Raw genomic sequence first — 24815 nt, forward strand, 5'->3', positions numbered from 1 at the left:
CATTTACTTTAAAATAATAAATACAATTTCGGTGGGGCTTAAACCCGGAAGCCCCCCTTAAATACGCCACTGAATCCCGCTAAATATTTCATACGAGATATCAAAAACGTTGATGTAAAAAATTGTAAAAGAGAAAATAAATGTTAAAATTATTTCAATGTTATTTGAGTAATTACTTGTAAATAGTAGTGTCCATGTAATGATTGTTAATAGGAGTTAATAACTACTATCAATTAATAGCAATTAACGATAACAACTCACAATTAATAATTAACAATGAGTTCATGAGAAAATTAATTGAAAGTGAACCTTTTAAAAAATATAAGTTCGTGCCACTACAGGAAATTGATATTGATGTTTTTTTTATATATTCAATTGATTTATTTATTATATATGATACTTTTGCATTATAAATATGTTCAAGAAATCATTCATCCCTGTAAGTGGAAACTGTTATTATTCCTTTTTTGTTATTAATATGCAAACAGTAATTAATATGTACATATAATTAACTCAACTCCTAGCGTAACAGTCCCTAGGCGCTCAGGACCTAATCTAATACTCATACCTTTGGGGTGATGTGTAATTAGCACATGGGCTCCTCTCTAGACTGAAGTTCGCTATTCCTTTCTTTCAAATAGCTTCCCAATTGTCCTCACGTCGCTGTGAGGACGCCGCAATGTTAAGGGTCGAAATTCAAGTGCGTTTTGTTTCAGATTGCGAAACTAGGGTAAACTTCCCAATTATAATCATTCAATATTAAAACTGGAAGTAGTAGATCTATCACATCTGGATTGATAGAGTTGGAACCTGTTCTTTGTACGCTGAATCCATATCACAAAACAGTTGATTACCATGTCTTACAGTTTCTGCTCTATAATAATTAAAAGTGTACTAGTTTTAACTATTGCAGGCTTAAATATACATATTTTTTATAACTATAACTTAACGAGCTGTAATCTATAACTTTACGTGGACCTAAAACTTAACAAAGAGATCCAAACCACAGGAGCTGCTACTGGGACTCGAACACTGATCTTCCACGCCAAAGACGTGTACGCTAACTATATAGCCAGAATGGAGTCGAGCTTAAATATAATAACAAGAGCTGAGATGAAATATATTCTTGGGATCTGCATCCGTATCAATATTGTCATCTTCTTCTATTGTTTTGCACTCTATGAGAATGAATATTGGAACCAGAAGTAGATTTCTACCATTTCCGGTTTCAGTAAGGATATAAAGGCAGAAATAAAAACACTGCCTTCACTGAATCCATACCGTTTTTCATTATTTGTTACCATTTTTTCTCTATTGACAATCAGTACTACAACAGAAAATCTTAGATTTCTACCACTTCCGGCTTGAATAGAGGATTAAGAGTGGGGATGAGAGCAATTGTTGGGACTCTGAATCCATATCATAAAGATATATATATATATATATATATATATATATATATATATATATATAATCGGTATCTATTAACACTGCCATTCCATAAAAGTGTATGTTAAAACTAGAAGTGTTAACTTGTATTACTGTACTAAAATTAGTACAATTACATATTGGGCCGCGGAGAACTTTGCATTTGAATTAATTTTACACGAATCCCTATGGAGACACTTCGCGTATGTATCTTGTAAGACAGGAAGTGATACAAATCCACTTCAGTTTATAGTTTCAATATTAGTGATTATAAAGTAAAAACCTTCATAAATAACGAGAAGTTTTTATATGATTTTACTATTCTAGAAACAGGTTGAATCTCAACTCTAATCCTTCTACTCAAACCGGAAGTGTTACTACAACTTCCGGTTTTATATTAATCCTCATGCAGTAAAATTGTGGAGCAAGAAACTATTTGTTTGATATAAGTTTTGTATACCAAGATAGACAATGATCAATGACCAGGTCAAAAGAAAATGTTGCAACATAATAATATACCCTAATAACAAAACTGCAGAAAACAACTAAATTTACCCAAAGCCTTTTGAACAAACGTCTTTGCATTATATCTATATATATAATATTTAGACCTATATATAATATTCATGTATTAATTGTGTTATGTGTGTGCATTTCAATATCTCATCTATATACATGTATATTAGTATATTTCTGTGTGTGATGTGTGCTAAAATGACAATGTAATGTAATTCATTCATATATATATATATATATATATATATATATATATATATATATATATATATATATATATATATAGATAGATAGATATAGATATAGATAGATAGATAGATAGATAGATAGATAGATAGATAGATAGATAGATAGATAGATAAATATAGATATATGTTTATTGCGAATACCGAAATATACAAATATGCATCAGCTAGGCCCCAGGGTTTAGTCGTAGTTGTAAAAAAATCAAAACTCAGCTATCACTCAATTCTTTTTATTAAGCCGTTCCAGTTTTCTTTCAAAATTTCTTATCAATTTTCTTTAAAAGTCATGACTTCTCTATTTCCTTATGTCACTCTTTCCACTAATTTACTGTGAATTTTGGTATTCAAAGGTAGATTCCAGAGAAACTATAAACATTCGTTTTAATATTATAAATCTTGAGATGATGTATCAAGTGATCAATAGCAATTAACTGCTAATCCGTATAATTATGTCAATCGATATTGGTCAATGTAAGGTTAATAAGTTAATTATATTTGAATCCTTAATTTCAAGAATCAGTGTGTAATAATAAATCAAAATTAATGTAGTTAAAACTTGTTACGAAGAACTATGGTTCAAGTATGTCAAATCATTCAGAAAATAATTCAAGTCAAAGGTCAAGAAGGAAAAAAATTGCAATACGTTTGACTAGATTACATTTTGGTGCTAAGGCCTCACGCCTTACCCCCTTTTTTATTTGTTATTATACTTTCAAAATTCATTGTTATTCTTTTGTATTTATTTGATTTTTTTAAACATTTATTTTTAATCATTAAAGCTTTTATTCTCTGTTAACCTAAATTTGTAAACTTTTCTTTTGCAAGCCACTTATTGCATCCCTCACCTTAATAATAATAATAATAATAATAATAATAATAATAATAATAATAATAATAATAATAATAATAATAATAATAATAATAATAATGCCGTTTATATGAGGGTTTGATAGGTAAAATGTTAGGAAATGCAGGAAATTTCTAGTGCAATCTATCACGGACGGAATTAAACTGATTTTCAGGACTTTCAGTCAAAATTTGAGTCCAAGATATTTGTCTACTTATTTCAAAATTCGTTTATTCCAATTTTCATGGAAAGTGAAAGTCAGTCTAATTCGTCTCTATATATCAAACATTACAGTCTAATTCTTTTTCAGCTTTGCAACCTATGATAATATAAATATGCTACAAGAGTAAAACAAATAAAATTTCGCTTGCTCCCGCGGTTTAAGGGAATCTTATTTTCCTAAAATCCTGGAATAGCGCGGGAAGATAGGATTTCATGACCGTGAAATCAGGCTTCAGTTTCTTTATCATTAAACATTTAATTAACAGGGTTGTGGGTTCGAAACCCAAATAGGTCACTTTCCCTTTCAAGATCTCATGCTTCCGTGTGAAAACTATCTTCCGGTGATTCATGTAGCTCAATCTTTTGTTTGGTTAATTAGCATAGAGGTATACATCCTCATTTCTGTTCTTTCATTTAATTTATATGTGTGACGTCAGGCCCAGATCAGATACAGTGGCGTATAAAGTCATAAACTATCTTAGTTTCGGAAACGGTGTCTTCAACGGTGGTGCACATAAGGTAAATTGTGGCAGCCGGAACACGAACCCAACGCCCCACGAATTCATAACCTATATAAGAAAATTTGGCGGCCCGAACAGAAACCTCTATTTTCAACTTTTACATGGTTTTAGTAGATTGCTCAGTGCAGCGAACGGCTCTATCCTTGACAAGCTGAAATCACAGCGTATCAAAACGTTTCTCTTTATTTTTTACCGTTTTAGCTCTATTGCGGTTAGCATTGAAACCGGAAATTGTATATTTTTACAACTTCCGGTTGAAATAGAAGGATAGGGACGGAAATAAAATCTATTCTCGGGGCACTGAATCCATACCAAAAAAGCATTTCTCAATATCTTCTACTGGTTTCCTTCTAATACCTCTTAAGATAGATGGACATAGCTGTTCTGGATACCAAATCTAAATTATTTTGTTTCATTTCTTCTTTAAGATTTTCTAATTTTCCTCCCTGTAACATAGTACTACGTTCCATGTCCCTATCCTAAACCTTTTGCTCTTCCCTGTCTTTCTTTCTCTGTCTGTCTTCTCCCCAATATTACTTTCTCGTCCAATAGTCCTTCCCAAGCCATCCCCCTCCCGGAGATCCGAATGGGGGGATATTTTACCTCCGGAACTACATTTTGACCTGCGAAAGACCATTGTTCATGTTCTATTTTTGGTGCCAGCAAACTAGGGAAAATACAGTGGTGGTTTCCCGTTGCCTTCCACCCCGCAGTATCCCAGCTGTTAAAGTCACTTTGACCACGCCTGAGACTTTGGTCACTTTGTCCAAGTTGCCGTACCAATCACTATGATTTCCGCCAAGTTGGCTACTGGAGAATTGCTGCCTTCTCCCAGAACACTCTTCGTCTGGCTACTCCATTTAGACCAATTCGGTAGGGGTGGCCCTTCTGGTAGTGAACTACCACTGACACAGCTCTAAATTTCACTGTAGCACGCAATTCTCCCCACCCGACACATAAGTGTCTTCGTAAAGGTGGTATTTATCGGGGAGGAATCTTGCAATGGAAAAAACTTTTTCTCAACTGGACATATCACTATTTATAATACAAACACTTTCTTTTCTTGATTTAATAACCTTGATATTCGATACGAGACCGAGACTTTCGAGAATAACCTAAATCTCGTCTCGATTTATAGAGGTCTATGTCGGTCTCGTCTCGGTTATATAAAATCCGTCTCGGTCTCGGTGTCGTCTGGATAATTCGAGACGAGACCGAGACTAGTCTCGATCTCCGTACTACCATCACTAAATGAGATGTCTTCTTCGCCGTGAGTAGTCCTGTAATCCATCTGTCTTATCTGGAGTTGATGTGATAGGACAGAGTCTGCTTTGTGCAAGAGTATTTTGCATAATGGTCAGTGAAGCCTTCAACTAGGCGTAAGTAGGAGGCACGCAGGTAGAGCTCTTACCTCTGGCTCGATTGTCCCTAGTTCGATTCCAAGCCAGATGAATTTCTGGTGGATAACATCGTATCCATGGATTTTTCGGGGCTCTCCTGCTTTCCCCTACGTTCTCGTGTTACTAATTGTCTCATAACAATTCACCGTTATTCTTCTTTTTTATCCTAAATCCCATAACCGCGGATATCAAAGAACGGCAGGGCAAAGACCAGTTCTTCATAACATTTTTATTTATCAAAGACGCAAAATCCATCAATATTCATGGCTTAACCAGGGCCGGATTTAGCATTTTGGCGCCCCTAGGCCTAATAATTTTTTCCGCCCCCTAGTCTGGTTAAAGTTACTTTCCTAAAAACCTTTATTAAAAAATTGTATCAGGCCTATATGTTAATTGCTTAAACACCACTCCACAATGGCAATACGATGCGTACCGCTCAACGACATCCAGTTCTCCCGTGTTTGAGATCAATGTTGTAATGAAGTTGATGCATAATGTTGAAAAATAGTTTAACTTTACCAACAATTATTTGTTCCAATGAACTTCAAAATCAAAATGCTTTATTAGCCTGATTTTTTAATCAATTCAAAAAATATGTTAAGTTATGGCTATTTATTTTTATTTCTAGATATTTTTTAATTTTTTTTCTCTCGGCCGTGCGCCCCCTGGGAGCTTGCACTCATAGGCCCGGGCCTACCGGGCCTATTGGGAAATCCGGCCCTGGGCTTAACAAAAGGGTTTTTTCCTCTTTAGTGCATTTAAACTAAACGTAGCTTTCCTTGGTTATTATTATTTTTATTTCACCGATTTATATGTACTTTGTATCATTTACTTGCACTTACAGATTAGTTTCTTTTCAAGATATGTGAAAGCTACGGTATTTGCGTTTCCTTGCAGAACCTTAAGTTTCCTTGCCTCTATATCGGCAGTATTTACCATCATCTGGCTAAACTGTTTGTGTGTTAGTTCTCTGTTACTATATTTAATTTTCAGTAATTGCGTATGATTAAGCAAATTTTAAAAATTAACAGGAGTAAAGGATTTGCTTGTGCTTCAGACTATTATGAATTTTTAAAAGAAGCAGACAAATTTCTTTTTATTCGTATTTTGCTGCTTTCAATACTACTTAATAAGACACGCTTTCACTAATCTTACCATTTCCTTTTAAAATTTCAAACTTTACCTATTTATTTACCTATTTATACCCATTCTTTGCATCAGGGCTGTATTTGGAAGTCACGGCCTATGGAAATATCACCTTTTATTTCAGCGACCGCGAAAACTATGGATTTGACACTAATATCGGTCATTTTGGTATATTTTTACATGTTTCGGTATCCCCCCTGCTGATCCCCGGCCTGCATACAATGGTAGCTGAATTTGCAAGTCATCGCTATTGGAAGTGTTACCATTGATCTCAGCGACCGCGAAACTATGGATTTGACATTAATATCGGTCATTTTGGATTACTTTTACATGTTTCGGTATCTTCCTCTCCCCGGTGATTCCCGGCCCGCAGCCGAATAGGGTGAAGTTGGAAGTTCATGCGATCGGCGTTTCACCATTGACCTCAGCGACAGCGAAAACTATGAATTCGACACTAATATCGGCCATTTCCTATTATTTTTACATGTCCCGGTATCTCCCCCCGGTGACACCGGCCGCAGCCGAATAGGGTGAATTTGGAAGTTACTGCGATCGGGAAAAAAATGAAATGAAATCTTTGAGTTTTACGTCCCACGGTTATGTCGGTTAGACTAAAGGAGACGGTGATGATGAGATGAGTGAAATGGTGGAATGAAGAAAGTGGGAGGAAACGGGAGAACCCCGAGAAAACCCACGAGCACGGCGTTTGTCCACCACAAAGTTCACTTAGCGGGGGCTGGGATCGAACCCGGGACCCCAAGCACCAGAGGTAAACGCTCTACCACTGAGCCACCGCGCCCCCCTTATTGCGATAGGAGTTTCACCATTGATCTCAGTAACCGCGACACTAATATCGGTCATTTTCTACTACTTTTATATGTCCCGGTAAACGCCCCACTGAGACCCCCTGGTTCGAATTTAAAAAAAAGCTTCGCCTTGGTCTGGGGTCTTCAGCAAGGTATCCGTCATCAAACTTTGGTAACTCTCGGTCAACTCTTCTGGTCCCCAGGCCGCACACAGACAGACAAATACACAAACCAACTCATTATTTTATTTATATTAGAAGATAACCTTGCTCTTTTAATCGAATCATTGTTTTCTGAATTTTTATTGAATAGTTGATTAATTATACTCATATGTAGCAATGATGTGCTTGTAAAACAGTGGTGGCCAACTTAAATCCAACTGCCGACGAAGACAAAATAAGAACATACAGTCATTTTCCTCCGCCCTGAGGTGATGATTTACTGAGTGTGTGTAAGTTATATATTTTGTGAATCTTTGTTCTTGCTTCTTGTTTCGTGTACCTAAGTCAATTAGGGCCTGAGCTACGGACATTCGAAAGTAACTCTATGAAATTCCATTTAAAAAATCGACCCGATATCAACGACCTTACCTTGCAGAATAGGCTTGGAAACCATAATATTCATTTTTATTCGCGAATTGGTTGAAATATATATGAGGACCGAGTCCAGCCCGCGGACCGCCATTTGACAATCACTGATGCAGAACATTTCACCCAACGTTGACCCAGCTTGTCTGTAATCACATTAATCATCGTTACTTCATTTATAAAGAACTTTAGAATTTAAATTGGAGATTCTGTAGTAAATTGACATTGGCGATACGTAATTCTATGTATATATTTTTCTTACAATTCTTCCTTTCTCGTATTAAACTCATCCCTTATTGCATTCCTGTTTGAGCATATTGAAGTATGCGGAACTAATATGGTTCCACTCAAACAACAATATAGTGCTAGCTACATAATTCAAGAAATCTGTTATAATAATTCTTTAGGTAACAATACAGTGGTTAGAATTGCACGAGATGACAATACAGAGCTCTTTGAAATGGAAACACATATCATTTTCAGACAAACATCACTTTCAAGGTATCTCTTCGGAGCGAGATATCCTTGTCTTATGTTCATCTAAGAATAGTGATTAAAGTAGTAAATATATATAAAAAAATATATGGTTTTAATACAAATGGTAGATTGAATATGTAGGTCGTAACATGCATCTATGAGCTTCCCAGCTGAGAATTACTGTTATAGTTTAACTTAGTTTCACCTATTCAACTGAGAACTGCACGCAAAATGTTTGCTAAAGTAACGGCTCAAGAGGCTATTTAAACAAAGTCCAAATTTGTAAATAATAATAAAAAAAGCTAAATTTCCTGATTGATTCCTGACTGCTCACCTAATCTTCAGATCTCCTTGGTTTAGAAAGATTAAATTTGAAACAATTATAATTGTTATCTTCTAGGTGCTCACAAAAGGAACAGAAGTATTAACTTCTAAAGGGATTGAAAAAATAAAATAAAATAAACTCGGTCCAAATTTGTATGAATAAAGTTTTTCGGTGAACTTCTGTTTACATGTAAAAGTTCAATTTTTCATTGTCAATCTTATGTATTTCTAAAAAGAAAAATAACACAAAATTAAGTAAATGTAAACAAATGTATGAGTTGTGTTTATGCTATTTATTGCTACGTGCACATATTTAAGGGAAGGATACTGATTCTAGCAATTTGTCACGTGACTATGATATATAGCAGTTGTTAAACGTGAAAGGAAAATAAATATTGATTGAAACGAAGTAGAGCGTCCTAGTGACGTCTTTGATTTTCTTTATTGCTCGGTTCTTCTTTGCATGATAAACATCAGCCTTGTTCCATGTATTGCAAAAGATCCAAGTTCTTTTAGGATAGGGCCAAACCGTTCTGTGACTATCATCATTTCCAAGTAACAAATTAGACCAAACATTTCATTCATTCCCAGTGATTATGATAATATGATGTTTTTGCTTATCTATATATTATAGGAATGTTTCGCTATGATGGAATTTCAAAACTTTATTCAAATAATAAAACTACTTTTATCTTTCCATATATTTTTATTTGAGCGAAACCATTCATCCAGTTCAGCTCCCCAAATCATTTAATTTTTGTCATTTTATTTGATCACCGATGAATTTTCATTTTAATAACATATATCCTAAATCATGTTTTCCAAAAAATTGTGCACCAACAATTGCTGAGATATAATCTTCCCAGCCGATTTGCTGTGTTTTTCGGATACTAGAATGTCTGCGCTATTTAGATCTGTCCCAATGTTGCAATTGATATGTAGGGAGAAATGCCCGGTTTTGAATCGGCATGTAAAATGAACCATTTGTGTGTTGATCATCTGAACTGTGGTGCTCATTTTATGAAGAAGCATGTATTTGGACATGCCAGATGGGAAAACGTGCCTTTAGGAACCTGTTCACCTTTAAGAAGTATTCTGCAGTATTGCTTAGAAGTCTTTGTGCAATCACCAAAAAACATAAGTATACACAGCATAAGCATAAAGCAAGTACTACGTTTAGTGTTATGTAAAGTATAGCTCTGTACTTGTTACATGATATGATCATAATTTCGAACATTAATATGTGACTTTTTAAAACCTTTTCACATAATCTAATGTTGAAAACAAAATAACGTTGTTCCTTCAATTCAAGCATCACCAGTTTCGGCACGTTTATCTGTTTAAGCTGGTTAGTGATGCTTCGATAGTTCCGCGAACTATAGAACGAAAATTACAAAACGTATCTCCAAAGCATACGAAAAAACTTGTTTAATATTATTACTTTATGCATTATTATTAAACACGTCGTTATTACAAATGTTAAGCTTTACAGTTATTGGGTATTGAAGTAATTTTTAAAACTTTCTTTTTTTGGCTGACAATGTATTGTATGAATCATAAGTGGCAAATGTAAATAAATAACCGCATGTTGTTCTACGAAAGATACTAATCAAACAGCTTTTAAGGAATGAGATTTACTTTAGCTTAACATTTGCAACTATCACACACACACACACACACACACACACACACACACACACACACACACACACACACATATATATATATATATATATATATATATATATATATATATATATATATATATATATATATATATGTGTGTGTGTGTGTGTGTGTGTGTGTGTGTGTACAGGGTGGTGTCCATAAAGTCCGTTGCCACCTCGTGTATCGTCGAAACGACTGCGAAGATGAGAAAACACAAAAACACGTCCATCATTATTTTAAGAGGCGCGAGTTTTGAGTTATAAAAGGTCCACTCCTCCGATATAGGGGTACATGAGGTCAACCTAAAAATTTTAAATGGCAAAGAAGTCGAGTAATATATCGTTGGAAAGGTCTCCACGAGAGAAATATTTTGCCGAAAGGTTAAAGTCCGTATGTTGATCCCACCCAAAATGGCGGCGGTTCACATTTCGTGCCATAAAGTCTGTTGCCACCCCGTGTATCTTCGAATCGACTGGGAATATGAGAAAACGCAAAAACACGTCCATCATTATTTTAAGGGACTTGGATTTTGAGCTATAAAAGATCCGCCCCAGACATCTCCATATAGGGGTACATGGGTCAACTTGAAAATTTTAAATGGCAAAGGGGGTTCAGTAATATGTCGTTGGAAAGGACTCGACAAGAGAAATATTTCGCCGAAAGTTTCAGGTCCCTATGTTGATCCCGTCCAAAATGGCGGGGTTCACATTTTGTATCCATAAAGTCTGTTGCCACCCCGTGTATCTTCGAAACGATTAAGAATATGATAAAACGTAAAAACGCGTCCATCATTATTATAAGGGGCTTGAATTTTGAGTTATAAAAGGTCCACCCCAGACACCCCCAGATAGGGGTACGAGGATTGTGTTTTTGCATTTTATCATATTCTCAGTTGTTTCGAACATACATGGGATGGCAACGGACTTTATGGACACGAAATATGACCCCCCACCATTTTGGATGGGGTCAACATAGGGTCTTAAAACTTTCGGCGAAATATTTCTCTTGTCCTTTCCAACGATATATTACTGGACCCACTTTGCCACTTAAAATTTTCAAGTTGACCCCATGCACCCCTAAATGGGGGTGTCGGTGGTGGACCTTTTATAGCTCAAAATCCAAGCCCCTTAAAATAATGATGGACGTGTTTTTGCGTTTTCTCACATTCACAGTCGATTCGAAGATACACGGAGTGGCAACGGACTCTGTGGACACCCTGTATATGTATGTATATACTCTATGGCCTATAGAACCCATAAGTTCAATGCTGCTTTTACGGAAGCTCCCCATTAACTTCTGTCCTTAGTTAACTGTTTCTATCATCTCTTCCTAGGTCTCCCTAATGGTCGTTTTCTGATTGGGTTGGATTTCCAGTTAAATTTTGAAAGCGTTCCTACTTTCTTCCATTCTGGCTACATGAGCTACCCACCTGAACGTTTTAGATTTGATGACCCGGACATTGTTTGGTAAACGATTTAAATTATGCAGTTCATCGTTTCCCGTTCTTCTTCCCATTCTCTATTCCCGTTCTTCTTGGGTCCGAATATTTACCTCAGTATGTCATTCTCAAATACTTTCAGTGTGCATTCTTTCCTTAATGTTTCGCATCCATACAGCACAACAGTAATTATTATCGTTTAATATATTTTTAAGCTTCAAATTCCTCAACAGAAGTCGCGAAAACAAAAGAATTCTAACTGAATAATAACACGAATTCCCTGCTTCCAATTGACATTTAATTTCTCTGTGTATATAGTTTTGGTCTGTTAATATTGATACTAGATATTTTAAGGTATCTACTTTGTCGAAAGTGTTATCTAATATTTTGGCCTATCCATAATTTGCAATATTACGATTCTGGCGGATTTCTGTGATATCTAATTTTCTCTGCATTTACTTCTAAGCGAAGTAGTTTGAATTAATGTTCATACTGTACAATGCACCAACGTTTGGTCGTCAGGAGTTGAAGATCTTGTATTTTGAAATAGTTAGGTGCCTGTCCGCGCCTTGGACAGGACTCTCCTGAACTTTGTAACGAAGGAGACAGATTAAAGAAAATTTATATTTGTCCTGTTTAGCAATACAGTGCCCTTCTTAGCACAAGTGATGTCACCATTTTGGGTGAAACCAAGAACTTCCGTATTTCCATGGACTAAGCTTTAGCATGGTTTAACCGTGTCAGTGCCTTCCTGTAGGAAAGTATTTCATTCAGCGTTTAGCTACAAGGAAATTACTTATGATCAGTTCGGCTGTGTGTAAATAGTCCATAAACTGTCCAATCTCCATTGGCGGGTACAGAGACTATCAATGGAAGTGGAATAATAAATTCATCTAAACTGGAACTGTGCATCGTTATATGATTTTTTTTAGTTTGTTTATCTTCATTCTAAAAGAAAGAAAAAGACAAATAAACTGTCAAAGAAGGAGGGAATATATTCATATTCTATTCGGGTAGAGATGTTCAAATTGGTGAATTCTTTAATACATATATTTATATATAGTATATCTTGGTTGTATCTGATTATCACTTTGAAATTACAAAATTCTTAAATATCGTGATTTTCAAAGAGTATGAAAGATATAAAATTAAATTAGTGTTTTCAGTGGTGCAGTGGTGCACCATTCTAGTGTCTTACCATTTTAGTGTCTGGTGATATGTGTTTATTCAGCATTCATGTGCAACAACCTCAATTATCTAGGAAATAAAATTGTACCACCTACTTGTATCTAGAGGGTTTCCTTTTTCCTGTGTAGTAAGTACCCAAAGTGCCAATTTTTCATATGTCTTTCTTACAGGATGGAGAGTTAAGGAAATATTCCAGAAAACTACTCTAGTATTCTGACAATCTTCCCAGTTGGGGCTTGGGAAGGTATTGCCCCATAGAACCATTGAATTCTTCAGTTATGAGTGTAAAGGAGACTCTAACAGGCTGCCACCTGTTCATCTTGAAAATAAACAAAATTTAAGTTGTTTTTTTTTTTTTTTTTTAACTGTTTGAATTTCATGCATACTCCTTTACAAGTAACATCTGAGACCATAACTGAAGGTAACATAAATAAATCCCTGAGATATTTTGTCAAATCCCTGAGATATTTCATATTAGTTTTGTTTTCTCATGCTCAATAAAGGTGCTAAGTGTGGTAGTGGCGGCTCCAGAAGGAAGTCACCTTTTGACTTCAGTAGGGAATTTACATTCTCGAAAATTTAATAAATTAATTATCACCTGATGATAATGAAAATAGTAAATTATTCCCTCGTCACACCACCACCTTACTTCAGTGGAAGTTCTCTCATAGAACTACCTCCACAAGGGAAATCTTGTTAATAAAATGTTTGAGAGTATTTAATAGAATGTTGATAAAAGAGAGGTACCTCGATTAAATCAGTTTTGTCGTCTTTCTTGTAAATTGGAACAATGATTGATTCTTTCCATTCTTGTGGCAATTCCTCCTTGTTTCACATAAGGTAGAATGAGTTTATGTATCTTGCTCCACAATTTCTCCCTTCCAGCTAAAATCAATTCTGCCGGAATTCCGTCTACACCCGGAGATTTGTGTTTCTTTAATTTGTTTATAGCATTTCTGCTCCTATTCCGTTAGGCTCTGAAATATACTATTTTGCTGTATGCATTTCCCTTTCTCCAAAAACTTTAGTTCTTGACTGCGTGTTAAGCAAATCGTCAAAGAAACTTTTTCCATCTATTCAAAATGATATCTGTGTCATTGAGGATTGTTCCATCGGTTTTCTTTAATATATAACCGCAAGGTTGATACCATTACTTAAATTCGTTGGTGCCCTTATACATGTCCCGAATGTTTTTATTTTTACTATTATCTTCGAATTTATTTATTTTAGCTTTCAAAAAATCGCATTTCTTCTGAAAGTTTTGGAAGTTTCCCGCCTGATAACAACGAAATTTTGTGTAGTTATACCGTTCGGATTTTGTAACCAATGCAATTTTGCCTGTTTCCTCTTATCTGCTAGTTTAGTGCATTCTTGGTCAAACAATGACTTGTTTCTTTGTATTTCAACGTGCCCCAATTTTTCTTTTGTTGAAATTTTAATGCTATCTGTAATTTCAGCTCATGTATCCTAAATAGTAGTGCATTTCTAACATCCTAAAACCAAGAATCTGTTCGGCATTTGGACATTGCTATCTGGTATTTCTCTATCGCCTGGTTCTCCTCTAATTTCTTTGAATTAAACCTCTCCGTTTTCAAGTGTTGAATATTTCCTTTATTCAACGATAATCTCTCTCTTATCGCTGCTACGTAGTAATCACTATCACAGCTCCTCTAAGCGTCTAGACATCAGTCATACTAACTGTCTTCTATCTACTAAAACGTGATCAATTTGATTATGTATTTTTCCATCTGGTGGTGAGGTCCAAATATATATTCGTGAAGCCGGGGTGTGGGAATTTTGTACTTTTCACGATAAGGTTTTTAAATGTTGCAAAGTTCACGAATCTAACGCCGTTGTTGGTACTTTCCGTATGCAGACTTTCATTCCCTATAATCGGTTTAAAAATATCTTCTCGTCTTACTTTCGCATTGAAATCCCGTAATAGAATTTTTATATAATATCGTGGGAGTAGGTCAACTACTCAATAGCAGAATCAAAATTAAAACATAAATCAGAAACTTAACGAACATTTTCGTCGCTGAGATCTTTTTCATTGTGAAAGAGGAATCTAGCCTAAACCGTGATGCTGGTAGCGTTTCTAATTAACTTGCTTCGATCATTAAAAAAAGTATGTCACAAATTCTGTAAAATAAAAATTTTAGTTACAATATCAAATTTGAAAATCTGATTATTCACAATTTAATAGAGGAATAATACATAGTATGTATTTTAAATTGAGTTGAATACGAAGTTATATTTAAAAAAAGCTATAGTGTTTTGTTTAGGTTATCATACATTTTAATTTGTTTTTATCTGATACTACTGTCATCTGTAAATAATCTATGTAAATATAATATTCAGTGTGTCGGCCATGGGTTAGTTATTGTGAGTTTTGTGTTGATAGGTTAAAAAAGTGCTCCAAGGATGAGCTCGAAACGTACCAAATTATTAAATAATTGTTTTTTTTTTCTACTTAAATTATCTATATGCTTGTTGAGAAAATTAAAAATACTAACATTATTGCAGATGCTTATATTCAATAAAATGTATATAATACGGACAGGTATTATGGAGAAAATGAGCAGATTCTTCTAATTAGTAATTAAGTTATCATGAATGAGAAACTGAAAGCAAAACATGATAGTGGATGATGTAGTACGAAATACTTAACGCATGTGCTATGAGCTAACCTTACAGACTACATGAAAGTTTTAGAAAGAAAATGCACAATGTGCATCTTAATATTCCTAACTACATGAAAACTGCAATGTTAGACAGGGAACTCAAATGTGATAAATTTAAATGTATATGGTAACAAAAGTAGAATATAGCTTTTGCTTCATATATCATTTTTATGAAATAAAATTTGACAGCTTTTTTAAGAAATAAAATGATCTGATGTTTGCTCTCAAAAGCTATGAGTACAATGGGTGAGTACCTTATATACTTTATACTAAAGATTACAAACAACAAAATATGCAGTGCAAATAACGATAAAATTACGTATCTTTTCCTTCCAAAATAACGCAAAATAATATCACAACTGCCGTGTATATCTTCATCCTGCCTTCAACTGTTTCACGCAATGTTACCAACTAACTAGTTCTGTTGTAGAGCAATTCTGGTATTAGTAATACTATGAAAAACATTAGATTTGTCCATATTATCCAAAATTACCGTGTATACATAGGTTATTAGTAAGTTTCAAAGGAAATACATCATGCTTCATCATTTTTTAAAAATAAAAACGGAAATTGTGCAGGAACAAGTACGAATAAATCATTTGGACATTTCAGAATGCACAAACTCTCAATATTGGGTTAAATTCGCAATGTTTATTCATGATTGATTTGATTGCCTATTATTGTGAATAATTGGTAAACCTCATGAGTTATGTTTTATCAAAATTGAGGGGGGGAAATACAAAACTATCGTATATCAAATAGATAGCCTATATATTATAAATACATGTTTGTTCTGTACGTTGCTTCTCTCACTTCAATTGTAGAAAGAGTGTTCCAATGTGTTTGTCAAATGGAAAAAAATGCTCTGATTTTCACTAAATATCCTCATTACATTACATTTGGCCTATTTGTAATTTTATTTGTGCCCTGGGCTTCAATTATGCTAATGGAATGTTTTAGCTATTACATGTTTAGCTATTGTCATTGGATTTGAAGCATGATTTACTCACACAATAAAACTTGTGAGGTCACACGCACACTGTATTCCAGAATATATTTTTTTTCGTTCATTCATTCATTTATTTCATTTTCTGCAGAAGGTTTCATTTACTGATGCTTTCCCTCCCGCCTGCAGAATAGTTGGTTGTTTGGTTGAAGTGCAATTGAACTGGAAAATCACAGATATATAAACGTTTGCGTGTGTGTTTGCCATCAAACGGCGTCGAAGCGGTTTTGCGGTAGAAAAGAAAAAAAAGAATGATTTTGAATTCTCTCTGGCCACGGTACGGGTTGTCACAGACTCATTCAGCAATGGGAAAATACGGTGCTTCTCGCGAACTCTGCCTGTTAAAACCTATACACGAGTAATAGAAAGGATAAGAAGATACAGGAATGAGAAACACGATAATTTTGTTTTTTAATGAATGATCTCTTGAGACTTCTTAAGCACTTCCTAATTAAGTCCTCTTCTCATGAATTCTCTACTTTCTTTATATTGTCTTTTCTGAGTATTCTTTTTTTTTTTAATAGACTCATTTCATTGAAATTAAGTCATTTTATACTGAATTCATTCAATACATACTTCATGGCTACACAAAAAAATCTCCATTCTCTCCGCGACCATAGGTTGCGGGGCAACATGGAAATATGGAATTTTTCTCTCCCTTGGGAGAGCTGTTTTATACTTTGATAAGGTGTTTCCTTCGTAACTCCATCTACACATCCTTGGTCTTCCTCTTCCTGGTTTTTCTTCTGTCTTTACCTCTATCAATACGGTGATCCAATCGGAGTGCCGAATAAAATGGCCAAGCATGCTGTTTCTTCTTTTTCCTATTATCTTGATGATCTGTCGTCCTTCATTAGCTTTCTTTAGTGCGTTTTCTTTCCTTTTCCTTTCGGTCCATGATATGTGCAGCATTTGCCCCAGTATCACATTTCAAATGCTTCCAACTTGGATATTTCAGATTTTCTCAATATCCATGTCTCTGATTCGTAAAGCGCCACGCTCCATACCAGTCTCTTAATAAATCGTTTACGAACGTCCAGCGACATATTTCTTGATGTTAGTAATCCTCTTTTCCTATTGAAAGCTTGTTTAGCCTGCGCTATTCTGGAATTTACGCCTTTTTTTTTTTTTTTTACTTCTTTCATCCGAGGATATTAGACTTTCTAAATAGGGGAGTGTCCAGGCCTGTATCCAGGGGGCGTCAAGGGGGCTGCCCACCTAAATTTTTGCTGGCCCACCTAAAATTTTCACGGTAGGCTTGCAAATGAACTATAATATGGTGATGAACTATAATATAAATGGATCGCCCCCCCCCCTTCATATTTGGGCTGGCTACGGGCCTGGGAGTGTCTTAACGTCTTCCATTTTCTCTCCATCTTGCCATACGTTTGCCCTTTCCTGTCTTGCTCTTGTACACTTTATCACATTGGTTTTCTTCTTATTTATCTACATTTTGCATGATTTTTCCATTAAAAAAAACAAATTAATGTAATAAGTCTTTGTTGTCTTTTGTGGCTTTATGCAACATCGAGCTTATGCAGTTTGGGGCCTACTATTAACGTGGGCTCCGACCGGGGCTTGAATCGGTGTGTTGGCGGAAGAACAAACCATTATGTAAGATCAATCTTCACAGAGGAGGCCGTTCCCCACTTCCAAGAGAGTTGGATTACTGAACCACACGACCCCTTTCGACGATATAGATTAACTAAATAATCTACTTTATTTATGTTATTCATTCTTTATAAAATATTTACATGTTTTAATATTACGTAATAAGCATTATTGCCACGTAAATCAAATTAATACATTTCAATAAATTATAGATTTTCAAAATTGTTTTCAGTATTTTGGTGTATTAAGATACTCATTTTTTTTTTTTTTTTTAATGTTGCGTTCCACGATATAGAGGTAACTTCCAGAGATGCAGGAACAAGTACGTTGGTTCGTTCTACGTAATATTGATGAAGAGATACTGAGTACTCGTTCCATATTCTCCTGTAGGTTCTCCATAAAATTTCAATGAAATTTCAGTTGTTTCAGCTTCAGAATGAATAATTTTGATTATTTTTAGAAATTACTGTTTGAGGTAGTATTGTTATTCGGCAAACGATAGTAGTAGTTGCCTGCACTATTTCCTACCTTGTCCGAAATAATGATAATAAAATGAAATAATTGATAAGAAAAGTTCTACAATATTGACTCTAATTAATTATCATCATAGGTATTCTATTATATTATTGGCAAGGCATTTGCCGCAAACTGATACACTTCCGCGGTTCCCAGCTTAAGCTCTTCATCACTGACACTTGAGGCCGAAGTTTGGGCAATGTTTAGTAGCAAATTATCTTAAATTTTTCCTGATAGCGTCGAAATTGCCGAAATATTCTTGTTCCTTAGACGCCTCTTGAAGATAAACCAGGGGTTTTATATTGTGTTCAAGTCTGAGCTTTTTCCTGGGCAGTCATCAAAGTAAGGTTCACTAGTATCAAAAGTCAAATTATAACTTCTACTGCTTGACGTGTAGCGTGATCTTGTATGAAGAAAGACGCTCCAATGTTTTCAAAGGGCGATTCCAATGCATCGTTCAAGAGCCGAAACCAGCCGAAATGGTTCATAGTCTGGTTTCTGGTAAGGACACTTACTTACACCGCTATAGCTAAATGGACTCAATATCATAACATATTTTACTGTTACACATTTGTGCTTAGGGAGCGTGGGATCAACACTAAAGGACGATACATCTGTTTGAGCTCCCTGTCACTCAGAAAGTCGCTTTATCAGGCCATAGCGCTTTTTCCTAGTTCTCGATAGGCTAGTCATTCTATATTTTTTTAAGAGAAAATTATGACTTTTGTTTGATTTCAAATGTTTGTCTGTGTGGAGAGCATGTTTCTTCCAGACATGTTTTTTAGGGGGCACTCGCCCCCGGAGCTCTTACAGTGCCCCCCGGAGGAGACCAAAATAATACATCTATAATACATGTATAATAATAAATAGAATAGTACCAGCAGTGCCCCCCCCCCTGGAATACTAAGTGTGTCCCACCGGAACAGCTTTTCTGAAAGAACTACTGGAGGAGAGATTTAGGGCGATCCCTGTAACTGCGTATTTCTATGTCATCATGGATTATCTACTGTACCATAAAGAGGAACAAACTAGTAAGCAGCTCTGAGTTTTTCTTTCGGTTGCTAACCGTTTAGTAAGCTTCAACAAAGAAGTACTGTATCTAAAAAAACGATTTTACTTATATCTTCTTTATTTGTAATAGTAAGTAACCTCTGTAAATTCAAATTGTTATATACGAGGGAGAATCAAATGAAAACCTCAAATATTCCTCACCATTATTTTTACTGCAAGGAGAATGTTTGCTTGTATATTACTTTTCTGCATAATGTCCTTCCAGTCCAATGCGCTTTCGTTATCGGATACGAAATGCTACGATACGGCGTAAGAAAAAAATATTTTGGTTGATGCTGTAGCCGCTCGTGCACCACCGATTGGACGACTTCATCAGACTTGAACTTCTGGCCTCCAAGGTGCTCTTTTAATGGACTAAAGATGTGTAAATTGATCGTGCCAAATCTGGTGAGTATGATGAGTGTGGGAGGCACTTAAAGCTTAGATCGTCAATGGTTTCTATGGTTGCACAAGCAGAATGATTACCGTCGTTATCATATTGCAGCAAAACATTTGCACTCAGCAATCCCCTTCGCTTTGCGCGTATTCCAGGTTTCAAATTGTTCTTCGAAGGTCGGTGTAAGTGACACTAGTCATTGTGGTACAGTCACGAACATTAATAAATGAAGGTTGGAGCCATAAGAAATAATGGCTTTAGCCTCCATTTATTAATATTCGTGACTATACGTGGAGGCATAGTGTTCCAGAATAGAATCAGTCTTATCCCAGAAAAAGTCAGCATGACTTTCCCTACTGCACTTGCTGCAAATTCTGCAAAGCTTCTTTGGTTTCGGCAAAGAAGCATGTCGCTATTCTTTGCTCGCATGTTTCGTCTCCGATTGAAAATTATGTGTTATCTGTCACCCCTGGTGACAATGTGAGATAGAAAATCATCACCCTCCTCTTTATTACGCCTCAGCAACTTTTGGCGTGGTCAGTTCCTTTGTCAGCTGTCGCGGACCCACCTGGCGGACACTTTTCTGTAGCGAAGTTTGTCATTCACTGTATGTTATATTCAACCGAAGCTTATATTCAGCAAGAAACTTATTTCAGTCAGGCTAAGACGCCGGTTTTCCTGAATAAGCCAATCTGTTGCGGCTATGGACTCCTCTGTTACAACTCAATGAGCCTGAGCCGGACAGGAAGCATCAGTTAACAAAGTCGTACCTTCTGTGAATTTCTTGCACCACTCGTAGACTTGCCGCTTTGACAGACAGGCGTCTCCATACTTCGTCATCATTTTCCGACGAATATTAACTCTACGCTGTTCCTCCTTGATACACTGCGTAGTGGTACCTACATATTGAATGAGCTGTTACTCAGTTCCAATCCCATCTATCGGCACTGCTTCGTGCTCGGAAAGACGTCAAGGACTGTATCTACAAATTTCGGATATTTTCCAATTTTCTTTTAGCTTATTGTTAATGTTTGAATGTAAAATGGCCCTTGGGCTATATTTGAAACATTATAAAAACAATTATTTATTATAATCTTTTTGTATTCTTTTATTATTTCAGTTTCCTGGAGATCTACAATGAGAGAGTGCGAGATCTCCTGCAGTCTATGACATCATCGAAACCTCGATATACACTAAAAGTGAGGGAGCATCCAAAATTTGGACCCTATGTTCAAGGTTGGTTCATTGTAAGCAATTTGAGGAAGTAATAGTGTTTCTCGAACTTATATTTTGTGCAAAGGAAAGTTATATTAGGATTAATCTAATATTATAATAAAGGTTAGGATTTATATTCCGTAGCATAAAGTAATTTACATAATATATAGTTATATGACAATATAAAATTCAGTAACCTTGCATCTAAAATTTTAGGAGAAGTATTAAAGATTGTTCAAATCTTTATTATTATTATTATTATTATTATTATTATTATTATTATTATTATTATTATTATTATTATTATTATTATTATTATTATTATTGTAATACAGTTCTAAACTGAAAGTACAAAGAATATTTCAAAGTCCAGAAAATGTGAAAATTAGATTATAAAATAATTCCTTTAAATAGTAATTTAATCATCATTAATCGTAAAGAGAAACAATCCATTAAGTGATAAGTTATCCGAAGTATCAGATGCATTAGCTGCATTCACAGACGTTGATTCAAAGTTCGTTTTATTTCTCTTGCGAATTTTCACTTTTTCGATTTTTAAAATCTATGTCCTTTAATCAGAAGTTTACTAAAATTTGTATTTCAGATCGTAGAATTGACAAAAACTGCGTTAATTCCTCAAATTATAGATTGGTTCTTTGTGTTTTATATACTAAATGGTATGTTGCGTTTTTAAAGTTCAAATATTTATGGTATTCAAAATCTACATGGTCAATATGTTAATGTTACACGTTGGTGTTGTTAACATTCAAACATTCGAATAATATATTCTGTATTCGAATAACTGTTTGAGTACTTATTCGAACAGTTATTAGGATAACGAATAAGTTTCGAACTATTATTAGGATAATGAGTAAACATTCGAGAAACTATTAGGATAATGAATAAATATTCGAACAATTATTAGGGTAATGAATAAGTATTTGAACAATTATTAGGGTAATGAATAAGTATTCGAACAAATATTAGGCTAATGAATAAGTGTTCGAACAATTATTAGGATAATGAATAAGTACTTGAACAAATATTAGGGTAGTGAATAAGTATTTGCACAATTATTAGGGTAATGAATAAGTATTCGAACAATTATTAGGGTAATGAATAAATATTCGAACAATTATTAGAGTAATGAATAAGTATTTGAACAATTATTAGGGTAATGAATAAGTATTCGAACAATTATTAGGGTAATGAATTAGTATTCGAACAATTATTAGGGTAATGAATAAGTATTTGAACAATTATTAGGGTAATGAATAAGTATTCGAACAATTATTAGGGTAATGAATAAGTATTCGAAAATTATTAGGGTAATGAATAAGTATTTGAGCAATTATTAGGGTAACGAATAAAGTTATTCGAGCATTATTGGGATAACGAATAACTTTTCGAACAATGAATAAGTGTTCAATAAATTATTCGATTATTTAATAATTATCTGAACAGTTGTTCGAATATTGAAACTGAATGTTCGAGTATTCGAAGAAGAGCAGAAAAATGTTCGAATAACTGTAACAGCACTAGTGCATATTGCTTCCTCAAATATTTGAGTATATTTTTTTGATTTGATTATTCTTACCTCTCATGTTACAAATAAAGAGTTTCTTGACACACAGTAAATCTACTCAGAGAATGTTTATTTTCTGCGCAAAACTTGTTAATCGTATGCTTGTTTCAGATCTCAGCCAACATTCTGTAAACGACGTCGCTTCTTTGATGACGCTGGTGTCAGAGGGAAACGCAAATCGCAGCACAGCATCGACAGAGGCTAACCTTCGCAGCAGTCGCAGCCACGCTATCTTCACGGTGACCTTTGATCAGGCCAAAATGGAAGGAGATCTTCCAGCAGAAGTCACCAGCAGAGTACATCTCGTCGACCTCGCGGGCAGGTCAGTTACCATTCAATTAATTTCGTTATTTGATAAAGAAAAAATTCGTCACTTAATATTGAGTATACAGTTTTCTTTCATCATTACAGCCTCACTGTTCTTCATATCTCCTGAAAGAAAGGTTCATAGATGTATTATACACCAAAAATGCGTTTTTTTTTTTTTTTCATTCTCTACATCACTCTTACGCTATCGCTGCTTATTTTGGAGTTATCGGTGAAAAGCTGAAAATCGGTTGTCATTTTCCAATATGGCGCCGAATCTCAAGGTCAATTTTAGGGGACTTTTAGTGTGTTGATAAGGAAATCAAGTACTACAATTGTGCAAAGTTCCTTGCTTGTATGTTTTTTTCACAACATTCTTGCACCATTCAAATAGCAGAATACGGTTAGCGTACGCGCCTTTGGCGTGGGAGACCCGGGTTCGATTCCCGGCGGGAGCTCATGTGGTTCGGATTCCACGTTAATCAGTAGGTCCACGTCTCATATAGCCTCGCTGCTGAAAGGGACGCTAAACTAAAATTCAACAACAACAAGTCAAATAGCAGAATAATCTACAGGTTCTTTCTGCATTGGGGTTCACCCCCGTCCCACAGAATACCTACTATGAAAGAAAATTTTTAAAATTTGTCAAACTAAGGAGTTGAATACACTCTTACGGAGGGATACACGTTTGTAAAGCAATTTGGGAAGTAAACGGACACATTTCAAGAATAAAATATTCCATATGCCTGCAACTATTTGTTAGTAATAGTGGCATTCAAAACCCTCTTTTGCTTTCGAATAAGGGTTTAAATCAAGTTGTCAGACTCTAGGCTCGTTTCTCCAGTACAGTTAAACCGATCGAAATAGTTTTGAAGCTTGTTAATATACCAGCCATTCTAAGTAAAACTTCACGTTCAGCTGCTAGAAGAAAGAGACTAGCAAAGTACAATAGAGAGGGCACGGCATATTGGCTACTGCAGTTAATACTATAATCTATGCACTGTTTCTAGTAACTTGGGCACCTGCAGATACATCTATTAATTCTTTCCTTTCATTATACAAATTTTCCACCAAACAGTAGACAACATAATCATCTTGAGTATGTTGTTTGCTAGTTCTTCAGAAAAAAAAATCTATTTACTGAAACTTCTAAAATCTCCATATATAGAAGATGATTTCTATGATTTCTTAGATTTCTGACTTCTTATTTCGCTCTATACTTCATATTTAAAATTTAAAAAAAAAAAATCTTCATTATCAAGCGTTTTCCGTCGTCTTCATATCACTCATATAATAATACAATAAATTCTCAATACAACATAGGATTTAGAATCATTTAAAGTAAATAAACCACACTATATGAGATTTAGTCACAGTTTTATGAATAATATAATTAATTGCAATAAAATTTAAATACCGATATGCAACTATCCTAAAATTTAAATATTGGTATGCAAATGCTATTTTTTTTTACATACGCGTATGCAAATGAAAAGGAATGTCAATCGTACTCTTTACACAGCGCAATTTGTAGGGATGCGCACGAGACGAGTCGCGACAGGATTTTCCTGACAAAATTCGAGTCGAGACACGGCTCTTCCAATAGAAAAATATACATTTTTCGAGTCGAGA

General features: G+C 34.9%; 1 protein-coding gene across 1 annotated transcript in view; it reads left to right on the top strand.

Moving 5' to 3' along the window:
* Positions 1 to 24815, top strand: part of LOC145664219 (uncharacterized) — a 284471-nt gene that overhangs the window by 209758 nt on the left and 49898 nt on the right. Inside the window, exons 6-7 of the mRNA XM_081730676.1 lie at positions 21198 to 21313; positions 22989 to 23199. Coding sequence (XP_081586802.1) covers positions 21198 to 21313; positions 22989 to 23199 — 327 coding nt within the window. The remainder of the gene's footprint in view (positions 1 to 21197; positions 21314 to 22988; positions 23200 to 24815) is intronic.

This window comes from Thermobia domestica, chromosome 11, assembly GCF_964235325.1.
Source record: "Thermobia domestica chromosome 11, izTheDome1.hap1.1, whole genome shotgun sequence".
NCBI classification, from domain to species: domain Eukaryota; kingdom Metazoa; phylum Arthropoda; class Insecta; order Zygentoma; family Lepismatidae; genus Thermobia; species Thermobia domestica.